Source organism: Babylonia areolata, chromosome 4, assembly GCF_041734735.1.
Source record: "Babylonia areolata isolate BAREFJ2019XMU chromosome 4, ASM4173473v1, whole genome shotgun sequence".
In the NCBI taxonomy this organism is placed as follows: domain Eukaryota; kingdom Metazoa; phylum Mollusca; class Gastropoda; order Neogastropoda; family Buccinidae; genus Babylonia; species Babylonia areolata.
In genome coordinates this window covers 58749040-58767209 of record NC_134879.1, presented here as the reverse complement: position 1 = coordinate 58767209, position 18170 = coordinate 58749040, and the positions used below count along the sequence as shown (strand labels likewise).

The 18170-nt window shown below is 43.0% G+C and overlaps 1 protein-coding gene across 2 annotated transcripts; it reads left to right on the top strand.

The window, feature by feature from the left end:
* Positions 1-25: 25 nt before the first annotated feature.
* LOC143281340 (uridine diphosphate glucose pyrophosphatase NUDT22-like) lies at positions 26-17856 on the top strand. Of its 2 annotated transcripts, none has more exons than XM_076586542.1 (6): positions 26-124; positions 1452-1923; positions 3887-3994; positions 7016-7113; positions 12143-12333; positions 13901-17856. In XM_076586542.1, the coding sequence occupies exons 2-6, from the start codon at positions 1453-1455 to the stop codon at positions 13972-13974; spliced, it is 942 nt and encodes a 313-aa protein (XP_076442657.1). In that variant the 5' UTR covers positions 26-124; position 1452; the 3' UTR covers positions 13975-17856. The 2 variants fall into 2 exon arrangements, with proteins under 2 accessions (XP_076442657.1, XP_076442658.1); XM_076586543.1 differs by lacking the exon at positions 26-124 and adding an exon at positions 306-501.
* The last annotated feature ends 314 nt before the right edge of the window (positions 17857-18170 follow it).

Below are 18170 nucleotides of genomic sequence, written 5' to 3'. Positions count from 1 at the left end.
AATTTCCTGTTTACTTCCGCCGTCTGCCACGCTTGCAGTCAGCGACAGCATCGGCCTTGGGGAGACAGGCTACACTTCGTGTTGTGAACACATTTCCCAGACAGAGTGTCCTCGGGAGTTTGGGGTGACAGATAGAGTAGACCTATCTTTTAAGGAGAATTCTGTCGGAAGCCGTTCATTTGTTTCCCATTTGTTTTCGACACTGTCGAGAATGCCGGAGGCTACTTGGACACGTTGTCAGCTTTGTTGACGAAACGATCGTCTTAAAAAAAAGCACACACACACACACACACACACACACACAAAAGAACAACAACAACAACCAAAAAAAACCCTGCATAACTTCATAACTTGATATCACCATTCTCAGGCAGTTAATCAGATTCAAGGTTATTGTAACACAGTTTAGATATTTGTTTTCAACACTTTTAAAAGAAAAAAAAAATACTGCCGAATTTGATTATACCATTCTGAGGCGTGCTACTGTCAATCAGATTTAAGGTTAGTGTAACACTGTTTAGATATTTGTTTTCAGCACTTTTAAAAGAAAAAACTGCATAACTAAATATCATCGTCCTCAGGCTTATCACAGTTGATCAGTTTTAAGGTTAACACAGTTAAGATATATATATATAAAATTTATATATATATATATATATATATATATATATATATATATATATAATTTTTATATATATATATATATATATATATAAAATTTATATATATATATATATATATATATGTGTGTGTGTGTGTGTGTGTGTGTGTGTTTTCAGCACTTTTAGAATGTAGTAATGAGTTACATAATTTTGCCCCAAACTGTTTAAATCCCAGGGTTTGTTCAGTTAGATAATGATTTTTGTCTTCTTTCTGCAAATTTTTTGAGTTATTGAAATATTTTTTAAGTGAGAAAAATACGCCAAAGATTTTTTTGTAAGTGTAAACAGTCCCCTTTTAGTTAAAGAATTAAGAGTCGATAGGTTCAGTAGGTGTCAGTGTCATAAAGTTGATCTGAGCTGTTTGTATTTAATTCAGATTCTGACAGTGATTGATGTGCTATGGATTGGGTTGTTGTTGTCATTTTGTTTTTAATCTCCTAGATCAACTGATGTGCACACTGCTTGTGTCAGAACCATCTTCCTGTGTACATGAATTAGTTATGTGCATGCAAAGTAATCATACATGTCACAACTGTTGGACAAAGTTCAGGAGATAGGTACTGAAAAGAAAAAGACTGAATGTACTATTTTTGCTGTGTTGGGAATTTGTTTAATATGAATGGGTGTAGTTGTTGGAATATGGGAGAATGGTAAGATTTTGTGTTGTTCCATGATGGTTAAGCATTATGCTGCCTTTTTGTCAGCAGATGATAAATATTGCTGTGTCTTGTTTCTTAACTCAGTTTGTGTTGGTTAGTGTGAAATGAATTAACATTTGATTGGTTGCAGGATGGATCCTGATGTGGAAATCATGTTTGTCACCGACGTTGGAATGCTGATCCCCAAAGAGAAAACCACTGTGTGCATTTCCCGTGAATTCAACAGACAATCCTTACCTGAAGATGAGGCTTCCATCAGTAAGGTTTGGGCCAGTCGTCTTCAAGAGAACCCTCGACTTTTCAACGGCACAAAATTCCGGGTGCATTCTGCATCCCGTGAGGGTGCAGGTACTGTGACCCTCAACCTGGGCCTGACGGACTACCGTCAATACCTGGGCACAAACTGGGCACCCTGGGTGGGGCAGTTGCAGGCCAGAGGTCAGCAGGAGCTGTCCAACCCTCAGGCCTACCTGTCAGACCCCCTGGGTGTGGGGGCCTTCGTGGTCACCTCAGATGACTGCGTCATCTTTCTCAAGCGCAGCCTGCACTGTGCAGAGGCCCCTGCCATGTGGGACATACCAGGTGGACACGCAGAACCACAGGTATCAGTTTTACATGCACAGCTCCTGAATGGTTCAAAATGTTGGGAGTCCCAGGGACTCTTACCATAATTGTTTGGGTCTCTGATTACCTTCACAGGGTCACTCTGTTGCTGCACATTCTGATCAAATCTGCATGGCTACACACACATATACAAAAGCAGGCACATCTTGTAGTTACAGCCATCAAGGCTTCTAGGCAAAGAAGTGGACACATGCATTTTGGTGGAAAGAGCAATGAAGAGAAAAGCATTGTAAAAGGGAGGGAAGGCGAAGAGAAACAACTCTTCTTCATAGCAGGACATGGAAACCCTGATACATTATTTTCACTCCTTTTATGTGGACAGTTTTGTTCTTGAACATGTTTTAATGTCAAAGGGAGCAGCTCAATATATATATATGTTTATTTATTTATTTATTTTTATTTTTTATTATTATTATTTTATTTTAATGCAGTCCATCTTTTTCATTTTCAAAGTGTCAGGGACACATATTTATGTATTATCAGAAGCCTAGTGTATGTAATGTACTCACTGACACTGCAGAGGAAGTGTGTAAATATTGTATTTGTGTTTTTGTCATTGTTCTTGCTCATGAAAGCTGGGTAGTGTGTGTCTTCAATGCTCATGTATATATAACTTCCAATATCTTACTTTCCTATCTCACCAGTGTTATGTCTGCGTCAAACCTGTGCATGTTGTAATCAGCTCATGTTGGATCCCTCAGAGCTTCACTGGTGTCTTGGTGTTTTTATAAGATGTCTCTCTCTGGGGGTGTTGTCAGCAAGTCTGTTACCAGAAACAGAGGACCAAAACACTGTCCATGTGAAATGAACAGAAGTTGAGTGTGTGTGGTGTTCGCAGTGAGGACAGAACTTCTTCCCACTTAAACCGAACTGTGTGGGTGTGATGGTGTGTGTTGTCAGCAGTGAGGACAGATGTGAACTGTGTGATGGTGTGTGTTGTCAGCAGTGAGGACAGATGTGAACTGTGTGGTGGTGTGTGTTGTCAGCAGTGAGGACAGATGTGAACTGTGTGATGGTGTGTGTTGTTAGCAGTGAGGACAGATGTGAACTGTGTGGTGGTGTGTGTTGTTAGCAGTGAGGACAGATGTGAACTGTGTGGTGGTGTGTGTTGTTAGCAGTGAGGACAGATGTGATCTGTGTGTTGTTAGCAGTGAGGACAGATGTGAACTGTGTGGTGGTGTGTGTTGTCAGCAGTGAGGACAGATGTGAACTGTGTGATGGTGTGTGTTGTTAGCAGTGAGGACAGATGTGAACTGTGGGATGGTGTGTGTTGTCAGCAGTGAGGACAGATGTGAACTGTGGGATGGTGTGTGTTGTTAGCAGTGAGGACAGATGTGAACTGTGTGATGGTGTGTGTTGTTAGCAGTGAGGACAGATGTGAACTGTGGGATGGTGTGTGTTGTCAGCACTGAGGACAGATGTGAACTGTGTGATGGTGTGTGTTGTTAGCAGTGAGGACAGATGTGAACTGTGGGATGGTGTGTGTTGTTAGCAGTGAGGACAGATGTGAACTGTGGGATGGTGTGTGTTGTTAGCAGTGAGGACAGATGTGAACTGTGTGGTGGTGTGTGTTGTTAGCAGTGAGGACAGATGTGAACTGTGTGGTGGTGTGTGTTGTTAGCAGTGAGGACAGATGTGAACTGTGTGATGCTGTGTGTTGTCAGCAGTGAGGACAGATGTGAACTGTGGGATGGTGTGTGTGAACTGTGTGATGGTGTGTGTTGTTAGCAGTGAGGACAGATGTGAACTGTGTGATGGTGTGTGTTGTTAGCAGTGAGGACAGATGTGAACTGTGGGATGGTGTGTGTTGTCAGCAGTGAGGACAGATGTGAACTGTGTGGTGGTGTGTGTTGTTAGCAGTGAGGACAGATGTGAACTGTGTGGTGGTGTGTGTTGTTAGCAGTGAGGACAGATGTGAACTGTGTGGTGGCATGTTGTCAGGAGCTGGTGGGCAGAGCGTCCCTGGAGCAGATAGACATCCACCAGATGGAGCCTTCAGCAGTGGCCCAGGAAATCTTCCACTCCATCCTGCGAGAAGTGAGGGACGAGGTAAAAGAGACATGTGGGGGTGGGGGTGGAGAAGGGGGGTGGGGGTGGGGAGTGTGGCTGTCAGTGGCTGTCTGTCAGTTTGTTCAGCCACTTCACTTGCCCTTTATTGTTTGACAAACCTGTGTCAAATTGTGCTCACCTGGGCTGTGGATTCTGTGTGTGGAGGAGAAAGACAAATCTGTTTACCTTTGAATGGTGGAGTATTACCTGGCTTGTGGTCATTAGTGTGTGAAGAAAAAGAAGGAAAATTATTTACCTTTAAATAGTAGAGTTGTGGTCATTGGTGTGTGAAGAAGGAAAATTATGTACCTTTAAATAGTAGGGTTGTGGTCATTGATGTGTGAAGAAGGAAAATTATGTACCTTTGAATAGTAGAGTTGTGGTCATTGGTGTGTGAAGAAGGGAAAATTATGTACCTTTAAAAAGTAGAGTTGTGGTCATTGGTGTGTGAAGAAGGAAAATTATGTACCTTTGAATAGTAGAGTTGTGGTCATTGGTGTGTGAAGAAGGAAAATTATGTACCTTTGAATGGTGGAGTTGTGGTCATTGGTGTGTGAAGAAGGAAAATTATGTCCCTTTGAATGGTGGAGTTGTGGTCATTGGTGTGTGAAGAAGGAAAATTATGTACCTTTGAATAGTAGAGTTGTGGTCATTGGTGTATGAAGAAGGAAAATTATGTACCTTTGAATGGTAGAGTTGTGGTCATTGGTGTGTGAAGAAGGAAAATTATGTACCTTTAAAAAGTAGAGTTGTCGTCATTGGTGTGTGAAGAAGGAAAATTATGTACCTTTGAATGGTGGTGTTGTGGTCATTGGTGTGTGAAGAAGGAAAATTATGTACCTTTGAATAGTAGAGTTGTGGTCATTGGTGTGTGAAGAAGGAAAATTATGTACCTTTGAATAGTAGAGTTGTGGTCATTGGTGTGTGAAGAAGGAAAATTATGTACCTTTGAATAGTAGAGTTGTGGTCATTGGTGTGTGAAGAAGGAAAATTATGTACCTTTGAATGGTGGAGTTGTGGTCATTGGTGTGTGAAGAAGGAAAATTATGTACCTTTGAATGGTGGTGTTGTGGTCATTGGTGTGTGAAGAAGGAAAATTATGTACCTTTGAATGGTGGAGTTGTGTCATTGGTGTGTGAAGAAGGAAAAATTATGTACCTTTGAATGGAGAGTTGTGGTCATTGGTGTGTGAAGAAGGAAAATTATGTACCTTTGAATAGTAGAGTTGTGGTCATTGGTGTGTGAAGAAGGAAAATTATGTACCTTTGAATAGTAGAGTTGTGGTCATTGGTGTGTGAAGAAGGAAAATTATGTACCTTTAAATAGTAGAGTTGTGGTCATTGGTGTGTGAAGAAGGAAAATTATGTACCTTTGAATAGTAGAGTTGCGGTCATTGGTGTGTGAAGAAGGAAAATTATGTACCTTTGAATGGTAGAGTTGTGGTCATTGGTGTGTGAAGAAGGAAAATTATGTACCTTTGAATGGTGGAGTTGTGGTCATTGGTGTATGAAGAAGGAAAATTATGTACCTTTGAATGGTGGAGTTGTGGTCATTGGTGTATGAAGAAGGAAAATTATGTACCTTTGAATAGTAGAGTTGTGGTCATTGGTGTATGAAGAAGGAAAATTATGTACCTTTGAATAGTAGAGTTGTGGTCATTGGTGTGTGAAGAAAAAGAAGGAAAATTATGTACCTTTAAATGGTGGTGTTGTGGTCATTGGTGTGTGAAGAAGGAAAATTATGTACCTTTGAATAGTAGAGTTGAGGTCATTGGGTGTGAAGAAGGAAAATAATGTACCTTTGAATGGTGGAGTTGTGGTCATTGGTGTGTGAAGAAGGAAAATTATGTACCTTTGAATAGTAGAGTTGTGGTCATTGGTGTGTGAAGAAGGAAAATTATGTACCTTTAAATAGTAGAGTTGTGGTCATTGGTGTGTGAAGAAGGAAAATTATGTACCTTTGAATAGTAGAGTTGCGGTCATTGGTGTGTGAAGAAGGAAAATTATGTACCTTTGAATGGTAGAGTTGTGGTCATTGGTGTGTGAAGAAGGAAAATTATGTACCTTTGAATGGTGGAGTTGTGGTCATTGGTGTATGAAGAAGGAAAATTATGTACCTTTGAATAGTAGAGTTGTGGTCATTGGTGTATGAAGAAGGAAAATTATGTACCTTTGAATAGTAGAGTTGTTGTCATTGGTGTGTGAAGAAAAAGAAGGAAAATTATGTACCTTTAAATGGTGGTGTTGTGGTCATTGGTGTGTGAAGAAGGAAAATTATGTACCTTTGAATAGTAGAGTTGAGGTCATTGGGTGTGATGAAGGAAAATTATGTACCTTTGAATGGTGGTGTTGTGGTCATTGGTGTGTGAAGAAGGAAAATTATGTACCTTTGAATAGTAGAGTTGTGGTCATTGGTGTGTGAAGAAGGAAAATTATGTACCTTTGAATGGTGGAGTTGTGGTCATTGGTGTGTGAAGAAGGAAAATTATGTACCTTTGAATGGTGGAGTTGTGGTCATTGGTGTGTGAAGAAGGAAAATTATGTACCTTTGAATGGTAGAGTTGTGGTCATTGGTGTGTGAAGAAGGAAAAATTATGTACCTTTGAATGGAGAGTTGTGGTCATTGGTGTGTGAAGAAAAGGTAGGACAAAATTGTTTTTGTTTTTAGAATGGTGGAGGATAGCCTGGGTTTTGGTGACTATGAAATTATGTGAAGAAAAAGAAGGAAAATATTCCTTTGTAGTTGAACATGGCCATGGCTGTGGTCATTGTGTGTTTTTGGAAAAGGAGGGAATTTTTATATTCTCCAGTGGTGGAGTATGGCACAAGCTGTAGTCGTTATGTATGAAGAACAAGTAGCAAAAAATCCCTTTATAGAATAGTGAAGTATGACCCTGGTGTGGTCAATGTTGGTAAAGAAAAAATAGAGATTTTACCTCGGTTTTTGTTGTTTTACAGCAGTGGAGTATGGTCTGGGCTGTAAAGAAATGCAGAAAAATAGAACTGATGACGTTTGATGCAGGTGAACATCCCAGAAGAACACCTGTCGGAAGCGTTACTGATGGGCATTGCTAAGAACACCACCAGTGCCGGCAGACCCAGCCTGGAATTCCTTGTTAGGTGAGCAGCCATCCTTTGTTTTACTAGTTGTTTGTTTGAGCACTGGATGAGTATGTAGGTAGGTGGGAGGTTAAAAGTTTGAATAGTAGACATAGCCTTGTGGCATAGTAAGGCAGGGTCCAGTGCTGGACATAGCCTTGTGGCATAGTAAGGCAGGGCCCAGTGCTGGACATAGCCTTGTGGCATAGTAAGGCAGGGCCCTGGACATAGCCTTGTGGCATAGTAAGGCAGGGCCCAGTGCTGGACATAGCCTTGTGGCATAGTAAGGCAGGGTCCAGTGCTGGACATAGCCTTGTGGCATAGTAAGGCAGGGTCCAGTCCTGGACATAGCCTTGTGGCATAGTAAGACAGGGTCCAGTCCTGGACATAGCCTTGTGGCATAGTAAGGCAGGGAAAGCCTTGTGGCATAGTAAGGCAGGGATAGCCTTGTGGCATAGTAAGACAGGGCCCAGTCCTCTCCTTGCGCCTCTGTAACCTTCCCTGACCGAAGTCGATTAACACCTGAGTGGAGTGAGGAAAACTGCAGTGCCTTTCCCCAAGGACACAGCACCATGCCCAAACGGGGCCTGGAACCCTGGTCACTGGTCAACACTGGGTCACAAGTCACACTGATCACTGGTGAACACTGGGTCACAAGTCACACTGATCACTGGTCAACACTGGGTCACAAGTCCATCACTGATCACTGGTCAACACTGGATCACAAGTCACACTGATCACTGGTCAACACTGGATCACAAGTCACACTGATCACTGGTGAACACTGGGTCACAAGTCACACTGATCACTGGTGAACACTGGATCACAAGTCACACTGATCACTGGTCAACACTGGATCACAAGTCACACTGATCACTGGTCAACACTGGATCACAAGTCACACTGATCACTGGTCAACACTGGGTCACAAGTCACACTGATCACTGGTGAACACTGGATCACAAGTCACACTGATCACTGGTCAACACTGGGTCACAAGTCACACTGATCACTGGTCAACACTGGGTCACACCACTGGTCAACACTGGATCACACCACTGGTGAACACTGGGTCACAAGTTACACTGATCACTGGTGAACACTGGATCACACCACTGGTCAACACTGGATCACACCACTGGTCAACACTGGATCACAAGTCACACTGATCACTGGTCAACACTGGGTCACAAGTCACACTGATCACTGGTGAACACTGGATCACAAGTCCATCACTGATCACTGTGAACACTGGATCACAAGTCCATCACTGATCACTGGTCAACACTGGATCACAAGTCCATCACTGATCACTGGTCAACACTGGGTCACAAGTCACACTGATCACTGGATCACAAGTCACACTGATCACTGGTCAACACTGGATCACAAGTCACACTGATCACTGGTCAACACTGGATCACAAGTCACACTGATCACTGGTCAACACTGGATCACAAGTCCATCACTGATCACTGGTCAACACTGAACCAAAAGTCCATCACTGACCACTGGTCAACACTGGATCACAAGTCACACTGATCACTGGTGAACACTGGATCACAAGTCCATCACTGATCACTGGTGAACACTGGATCACAAGTCCATCACTGATCACTGGTCAACACTGGATCACAAGTCACACTGATCACTGGTCAACACTGGGTCACAAGTCACACTGATCACTGGTGAACACTGGGTCACAAGTCACACTGATCACTGGTGAACACTGGATCACAAGTCACACTGATCACTGGTCAACACTGGATCACAAGTCACACTGATCACTGGTCAACACTGGATCACAAGTCACACTGATCACTGGTCAACACTGGGTCACAAGTCACACTGATCACTGGTGAACACTGGATCACAAGTCACACTGATCACTGGTCAACACTGGGTCACAAGTCACACTGATCACTGGTCAACACTGGGTCACACCACTGGTCAACACTGGATCACACCACTGGTGAACACTGGGTCACAAGTTACACTGATCACTGGTGAACACTGGATCACACCACTGGTCAACACTGGATCACACCACTGGTCAACACTGGATCACAAGTCACACTGATCACTGGTCAACACTGGGTCACAAGTCACACTGATCACTGGTGAACACTGGATCACAAGTCCATCACTGATCACTGTGAACACTGGATCACAAGTCCATCACTGATCACTGGTCAACACTGGATCACAAGTCCATCACTGATCACTGGTCAACACTGGGTCACAAGTCACACTGATCACTGGATCACAAGTCACACTGATCACTGGTCAACACTGGATCACAAGTCACACTGATCACTGGTCAACACTGGATCACAAGTCACACTGATCACTGGTCAACACTGGATCACAAGTCCATCACTGATCACTGGTCAACACTGAACCAAAAGTCCATCACTGACCACTGGTCAACACTGGATCACAAGTCACACTGATCACTGGTGAACACTGGATCACAAGTCCATCACTGATCACTGGTGAACACTGGATCACAAGTCCATCACTGATCACTGGTCAACACTGGATCACAAGTCACACTGACCACTGGTCAACACTGGATCACAAGTCACACTGATCACTGGTCAACACTGGATCACAAGTCACACTGATCACTGGTGAACACTGGATCACAAGTCCATCACTGATCACTGGTGAACACTGGATCACAAGTCACACTGATCACTGGTGAACACTGGATCACAAGTCACACTGATCACTGGTGAACACTGGATCACAAGTCACACTGATCACTGGTGAACACTGGGTCACAAGTCACACTGATCACTGGTCAACACTGGATCACAAGTCACACTGATCACTGGTGAACACTGGATCACAAGTCACACTGATCACTGGTGAACACTGGATCACAAGTCACACTGATCACTGGTCAACACTGGATCACAAGTCACACTGATCACTGGTGAACACTGGATCACAAGTCCATCACTGATCACTGGTGAACACTGGGTCACAAGTCACACGGATCACTGGTGAACACTGGATCACAAGTCCATCACTGATCACTGGTCAACACTGGGTCACAAGTCACACTGATCACTGGTCAACACTGGGTCACAAGTCACACTGATCACTGGTCAACACTGGGTCACAAGTCCATCACTGATCACTGGTCAACACTGGATCACAAGTCCATCACTGATCACTGGTCAACACTGGATCACAAGTCCATCACTGATCACTGGTCAACACTGGATCACAAGTCACACTGATCACTGGTCAACACTGGATCACAAGTCACACTGATCACTGGTGAACACTGGATCACAAGTCACACTGATCACTGGTCAACACTGGATCACAAGTCCATCACTGATCACTGGTCAACACTGGATCACAAGTCCATCACTGATCACTGGTCAACACTGGGTCACAAGTCCATCACTGATCACTGGTCAACACTGGATCACAAGTCACACTGATCACTGGTCAACACTGGATCACAAGTCACACTGATCACTGGTCAACACTGGATCACAAGTCACACTGATCACTGGTCAACACTGGGTCACAAGTCACACTGATCACTGGTCAACACTGGACCACAAGTCACACTGATCACTGGTGAACACTGGATCACAAGTCACACTGATCACTGGTCAACACTGGATCACAAGTCCATCACTGATCACTGGTCAACACTGGATCACAAGTCACACTGATCACTGGTCAACACTGGATCACAAGTCACACTGATCACTGGTCAACACTGGATCACAAGTCACACTGATCACTGGTCAACACTGGATCACAAGTCACACTGATCACTGGTCAACACTGGGTCACAAGTCACACTGATCACTGGTCAACACTGGACCACAAGTCACACTGATCACTGGTGAACACTGGATCACAAGTCACACTGATCACTGGTCAACACTGGATCACAAGTCCATCACTGATCACTGGTCAACACTGGATCACAAGTCACACTGATCACTGGTCAACACTGGGTCACAAGTCACACTGATCACTGGTCAACACTGGGTCACAAGTCCATCACTGATCACTGGTCAACACTGGATCACAAGTCCATCACTGATCACTGGTCAACACTGGATCACAAGTCACACTGATCACTGGTCAACACTGGATCACAAGTCACACTGATCACTGGTCAACACTGGGTCACAAGTCACACTGATCACTGGTCAACACTGGATCACAAGTCAATCACTGATCACTGGTGAACACGGGTCACAATTCCATCACTGATCAGTTCTTTATGGAGGCTCCAAACACATGCAGGTGTATGTTTGTATGCACCTAAATTTGTATTCAGATTTTAGTCATACTAGTCATACTTTCAGCAGATTTCTCCATGACTTTCAGGTTTCTGTTCCTGGAGAGCGTGTGTTGCCATAGTCTGACGCAACCCATTGTATGTTTATTGTTTAGTGTTGTTTTTGTGTGTGTTGAGGATTGATAGTCAAGTATAGGTCTTACTGGCTGTACTCAACGTCAGTAACTCAGTTACACAGTTACTTGGTAGCACTGTGAAATAAGCATCTAGAACAAAACAGATTTGATTGATTTTTTTTTTTTTTTTTTTTAAAGAGAAAACCAAACTGAGGGTTGTGAGATGTGGCAGTGTACAGGTGTTCTCTGTCAGGTGGATGGTGGCAGAGTGGTTTAGATGCTTATCTGCTAATACAGTTGGGGTCTAGGTTTGAATCCTGCATTCACCCTTTCTCCCAATTTGATTGGAAAATCAAACTGAGCTTCTAGTCATTCAGGTGGGATGATAAGCCAAGGTCGCATGTACAGCACACATCAGCACGCTGAAAAAGAACCCATAGCAACGAAAGTGTTGTCCTCTGGCAATAATCTGTAGAAGAAATCCACTCTGATATGTGCACATATATATATGTGTGCACTCAAGGCCTTACTAAGCATATTGGGTCTCTGGTCAGACATTTGCCTGGCAGATGTAGTGTAGTTTAAACTGATTTGGGGGAAGGCAGTGACTGTTGTTTGAGAAATGGAAACTAAAGCTGAAAGGTGTCCCCAGGTGCAGTCTGTCGAAGGAACAGGTGCTGCACAGCTACAGACAGGGCAGCCAGTCAGAGGCTGACGAGTCCACCAGTATCATGCTGCTGCCGGTCAGCACAGTGGTCTCCCTGCAGACCTCTGACCCTGCACTGTGGAGCCAGGTGGCGCCCTCTGCCAAAGGCTGCATCTTCCTCTACAACCTGGCCCTTGGTCACTGATGCTGCTCCTTCTCCATCATCCCCTTCATCTTCATCTTTCTGTCCTTCTCCTTCTTCATCTTTCACTCCTTCTTCTTCTTCTTCTTCATCTTTCACTCCTTCTCCTTCTTCTTCTTCTTCATCTTTCACTCCTTCTCCTTCTTCATCTTTCACTCCTTCTCCTTCTTCATCTTTCACTCCTTCTCCTTCTTCATCTTTCACTCCTTCTCCTTCTTGGTCTTCTTCTTCATCTTTCACTCCTTCTCCTTCTTGGTCTTCTTCTTCATCTGTCACTCCTTCTCCTTCTTGGTCTTCTTCTTCATCTGTCACTCCTTCTCCTTCTTGGTCTTCTTCTTCATCTTTCACTCCTTCTCCTTCTTGGTCTTCTTCTTCATCTGTCACTCCTTCTCCTTCTTGGTCTTCTTCTTCATCTGTCACTCCTTCTCCTTCTTGGTCTTCTTCTTCATCTGTCACTCCTTCTCCTTCTTTGTCTTCTTCTTCATCTTTCACTCCTTCTCCTTCTTGGTCTTCTTCTTCATCTGTCACTCCTTCTCCTTCTTCATCTGTCACTCTTTCTCCTTCTTTGTCTTCTTCATCTTTCACTCCTTCTTCTCCTTCTTCATCTTTCACTCCTTCTTCTCCTTCTTCATCTTTCACTCCTTCTTCTCCTTCTTCATCTTTCACTCCTTCTTCTTCTTCTTCATCTTTTACTCCTTCTTCTCCTTCTTCATCTTTTACTCCTTCTTCTCCTTCTTCATCTTTTACTCCTTCTTCTCCTTCTTCATCTTTCACTCCTTCTTCTTCTTCTTCATCTTTCACTCCTTCTTCTCCTTCTTCATCTTTCACTCCTTCTTCTCCTTCTTCATCTTTCACTCCTTCTTCTTCTTCTTCATCTGTCACTCCTTCTCCTTCTTCTTGGTCTTCTTCTTCATCTTTCACTCCTTCTCATTCTTTGTCATCTTCATCTTTCACTCCTTCTCCTTCTTCTTCGTCATCTTCATCTTTCACTCCTTCTCCTTCTTCTTTGTCTTCTTCATCTTTCACTCCTTCTCCTTCTTTGTCATCTATCTTTCACTCCTTCTCCTTCTTGGTCTTCTTCTTCATCTGTCACTCTTTCTCATTCTTCGTCTTCTTCATCTTTCACTCCTTCTCCTTCTTCGTCTTCTTGGTCTTCTTCTTGATAATTTCAGCCAGGCTGGAAAACTAAAACATCAAGCTGGTATCACAAAGTTAAACCCTTCCTAACAAGCTGGGTTGTCTCTTTTCAACTGGACAATGTCTGGACTTGGTGACAGTCGCTGCAATAATTATGTACACAAAGATGGTCACTTTAAGTTGGTCTTGCAGCATTTGCACCTTACTCTGCACACCACTGTGCAGGAGCAGTGAATCAGTTCACATCATGTTTCTTGAGCTTTTGTAAGTGGTCCACAAAGGTCACCACGTCTTTACCTCTCCTTTTTGCAATCCCCACCGTTCTACCTCCATGAATGGGAAAGGATGATTTAGCTGAAAGGGGAATGTGGAAATTGTATTATACAGAGAGCATATATCTTATGGGTCTTAATGCACCGTCCCAGAGTTCCGGGGCAGACGTAGAGACAGCCCAGTCCGAGGAGACGGGATCAATCCACTGTCCGAGGAAATGTGGTAGCGGCCCAGTCCGGGGAGACTGAAGCGGGACAGACCTGGCTGAGGTCTGATGAGGCTGGTGCAGCCTGGAGACAACACGTGTCTTGAAGACTATGACATGTCCGAAAGAACCACGAAATTTGTGTGTGCGGCACAAGACCAGAGGTGATGTGTGTTGACTGTTCAGTTCGTGGACCCACAACAACACTGAACAGCAGAAGTCAGCATTCCCCAGGCTCAAAATCGGATGTCTGCGTTTGTGTGTTTGTGTGCTTGTGTATACTGTGTACACTGATTGCTTGTAAGCAGAACAATTTGTGAATCTTTTTTCTTGTTGTTGTTGTTGTTAAATCATATAGGCTCAGGGGCAATACCTTGTGTCTGTTTTGTTTACGGAAGAGTGCGGGAGAGTGAGACTGAACTCGCATGTGAATGTTTGTTGCCTCCCTTTAGTCTGTCTTTCACTCTCTTGCATAACACTCTGGACACAGATTGCTCAGAGAATCAAACAGCGGGGCAACAGACTGCACAACGATGCACTCAGGAACTTAGATAGTGTGGTTATCCGTCATCATGGGGAAAACATCACTATGGTTTGCTTACAAACAGTCCTCGTCTTCTATGCTTTTCTTTTGCTTCTGCTGACAAGCAAAGCCATGGTTGACGTGATTTCTGCTGAACAACAACAAAATGATGAGTGACAGAGGGAAGGGAGGGGGGGGGGGGTGGGGGTAACAGTGTTGATATGTATATGATACAAATCATATGTGTGATATGTGTGCACACACACACACACCATCTTTTTCACACTTACAGGAAAACACGTACATGAGCAAACGCACAAACACTTTATGACCACACACATACAGAAACATAATATACACACAAACGTTCATAAACCACACACATACAGAAACATAATATACACACAAACGCTCATAAACCACACACATACATGTGGGCACACATGCATGCACACGCATGCACTCTCACTCCCTCAACCACTTACACACACGATCTGCATCCTTGTCAAGAGGCTGGAGCTGTGCTGATTTTACGTCAGCTGATTATGGGGCAATGCTCATCATGACTGCAGTTAGCAAGCGTTAGTTTGATCTGGATCTAAATCCAAGTCCCAGAGACTCATGCATTAGCTTATTGGAATGAAATATTTGCACATTCACGGTCACTCTGCTCTTTTGTAGCTGTATAATGTATATTGTAGCTGTATAATGTATATTGTAGCTGTATAGCTGTATAATGTGTAATGTAGCTGTATAATGTAGCTGTATAGCTGTATAATGGAGCTGAATAGCTGTATAATGCATACTGCATGAGGTCACTCCTCCACTTGCCATTCCTGTCTCTGTTTCAATAGTGCAGAGAGAAAATAGGAATTTTCCTGTGCCTTTTTCATAAGGAGACTTAAAGTTTACTTAGTTCTGAATCTTTTGACACCACATGGATATTTTATTAAGGATAATTCTTGTTTTTTTAAGTTAGAGGTGTTTTTTTCATGAGGCGATTTCTCCATTTCTAGTCCTCAGGCACCCCAACATTGAAGAAAATCATGGAAAAGAACAACTGTGATAGATAGATCCACTTTGGTTTGTGGGTTTTTTTATGTTAATCTGTGATGATTAAACTTTAAGAAAATATATAGATGTAAAAAAAATGATACTTTTCAATTTTAGTGAACTGCATCACACATATAAAAGTGGGTATTTCCCCCCAGAGGGTTTATGTCTGTGTATTTCCCCCCAGAGGGTTTATGTCTGTGTATTTCCCCCCAGAGGGTTTATGTCTGTGTATTTCCCCCCAGAGGGTTTATTTCCCCCCATAGGGTTTATGTCTGTGTATTTCCCCCCAGAGGGTTTATTTCCCCCCATAGGGTTTATGTCTGTGTATTTCCCCCCAGAGGGTTTATTTCCCCCCAGAGGGTTTATGTCTGTGTATTTCCCCCCAGAGGGTTTATGTCTGTGTATTCCCCCCCAGAGGGTTTATTTCCCCCCATAGGGTTTATGTCTGTGTATTTCCCCCCAGAGGGTTTATTTCCCCCCAGAGGGTTTATGTCTGTGTATTCCCCCCCAGAGGGTTTATGTCTGTGTATTCCCCCCCAGAGGGTTTATGTCTGTGTATTCCCCCCCAGAGGGTTTATTTCCCCCCATAGGGTTTATGTCTGTGTATGTCCCCCCAGAGGGTTTATTTGGATACATGTGTCACCTTCAGACTGCTGAATCCCCGTCAACTGATGTCAGTGTGGAGGGTCAGTGTGGAGTCAGTTGAAGTGCAGTTGAACTGAGGTCAGTGTGGAGTCAGTTGAAGTGCAGTTGAACTGAGGTCAGTGTGGAGTCAGTTGAAGTGCAGTTGAACTGAGGTCAGTGTGGAGTCAGTTGAAGTGCAGTTGAACTGAGGTCAGTGTGGAGTCAGTTGAAGTGCAGTTGAACTGAGGTCAGTGTGGAGTCAGTTGAAGTGCAGTTGAACTGAGGTCAGTGTGGAGTCAGTTGAAGTGCAGTTGAACTGAGGTCAGTGTGGAGTCAGTTGAAGTGCAGTTGAACTGAGGTCAGTGTGGAGTCAGTTGAAGTGCAGTTGAACTGAGGTCAGTGTGGAGTCAGTTGAAGTGCAGTTGAACTGAGGTCAGTGTGGAGTCAGTTGAAGTGCAGTTGAACTGAGGTCAGTGTGGAGTCAGTTGAAGTGCAGTTGAACTGAGGTCAGTGTGGAGTCAGTTGAAGTGCAGTTGAACTGAGGTCAGTGTGGAGTCAGTTGAAGTGCAGTTGAACTGAGGTCAGTGTGGAGTCAGTTGAAGTGCAGTTGAACTGAGGTCAGTGTGGAGTCAGTTGAAGTGCAGTTAGTGATTTTTAGTCACTTGTCAGTTGTGTGACTGATTTTTGCAGAACAAAAGTGGCACTGTCTCAAGTGCACTGTCTCAAGTACAAAATGGTGACTGACATCCTGACAGGCAATCACTGTCTCATCTCAGTGAGGAAACAGCCCTTCACTGATGAATAAACTCATCACAACAGTCAAGGGGTTAAAACTGTGGTGTCTTTTTTCTGGGCTGAAAATGTGTAATTTATACATGTTTTGTTTTGTTTTTGTTTTTTAAGAAAGTGGGTATCCTTTTTTCTTGAGGTAAAAAATAATCCTTCAAAAAGTGTGTTTTTTCCTGACAGGTTTTATGTTAGCAGGTGTTTTTTGTGTGGAGGGCATATGTATTTGCAAACAGTGTTTTTTGTTTGTTTGTTTTTTGTTTAATTTTGGGTTTTCATTAGCAAGTGTGTGTCTTTTTTTGTTTGTATACAGAGTGTGAGTTTTCTGGGAAATGAATAGCTGTGTGCTTTGTGCAGTTCTTCAAGGGGGATCAGATTTTTTATTCTTATTCTATTTCAGTAATTTGCCTTCCGCCTATCTTTCATTCTATGTTATTTTGATATATTTCTAGTTATTTGTGTATTTTGTGTAACCTTAAAAACAACATTTTATACAAACCTATCAAGGTCTGACAGGCTGTTTGGTTTATGCATTGGTCAGGCTTTTTGTTTTTTCTCCTTTTTTTTAAAGCAGGTGTAGTGTAGCTTATATAGTTTGGACACTTTGAAGCTGAAACTAAGACTTCAAGGGCTAAGACATCTTGAGATGCACGTACAAGAGCCTTCCAGGTGAAGGTTGCCATGGAGATGTGTGAATGTCACTTGGGTTGTCATGGAGATATATGTATATCACTTGGGTTGTCATGGAGATGTATGTATGTAATGTGGGTTGTCATGGAGATGTGTGTATGTCACTTGGGTTGTCATGGAGATATATGTAACTTGGGTTGTCATGGAGATGTATGTAACTTGGGTTGTCATGGAGATATATGTAACTTGGGTTGTCATGGAGATGTGTGTATGTCACTTGGGTTGTCATGGATATATATATATATATATATATATATATATATATATATATATATATATATATATATATATATATATATATATATATATATATATATTACTTGGGTTGTCATGGAGATGTATGTATGTAACGTGGGTTGTCATGGAGATGTGTGAATGTCACTTGGGTTGTCATGGAGATATATGTATATCACTTGGGTTGTCATGGAGATGTATGTATGTAACATGGGTTGTCATGGAGATATATGTATATCACTTGGGTTGTCATGGAGATGTATTTAACTTGGGTTGACAAGGAGATGTATGTATGTAACTTGGG

What these genes read in the sequence shown, in the direction of transcription:
- LOC143281340 (XM_076586542.1), top strand. Translation starts at nt 1,453, where the DNA reads ATGGATCCTGATGTGGAAATCATGTTTGTCACCGACGTTGGAATGCTG. An exon ending in GTGGACACGCAGAACCACAG is followed by an intron (nt 1,924 to 3,886) that starts GTATCAGTTTTA and finishes GCATGTTGTCAG; the next exon opens with GAGCTGGTGGGCAGAGCGTC. An exon ending in TGCGAGAAGTGAGGGACGAG is followed by an intron (nt 3,995 to 7,015) that starts GTAAAAGAGACA and finishes CGTTTGATGCAG; the next exon opens with GTGAACATCCCAGAAGAACA.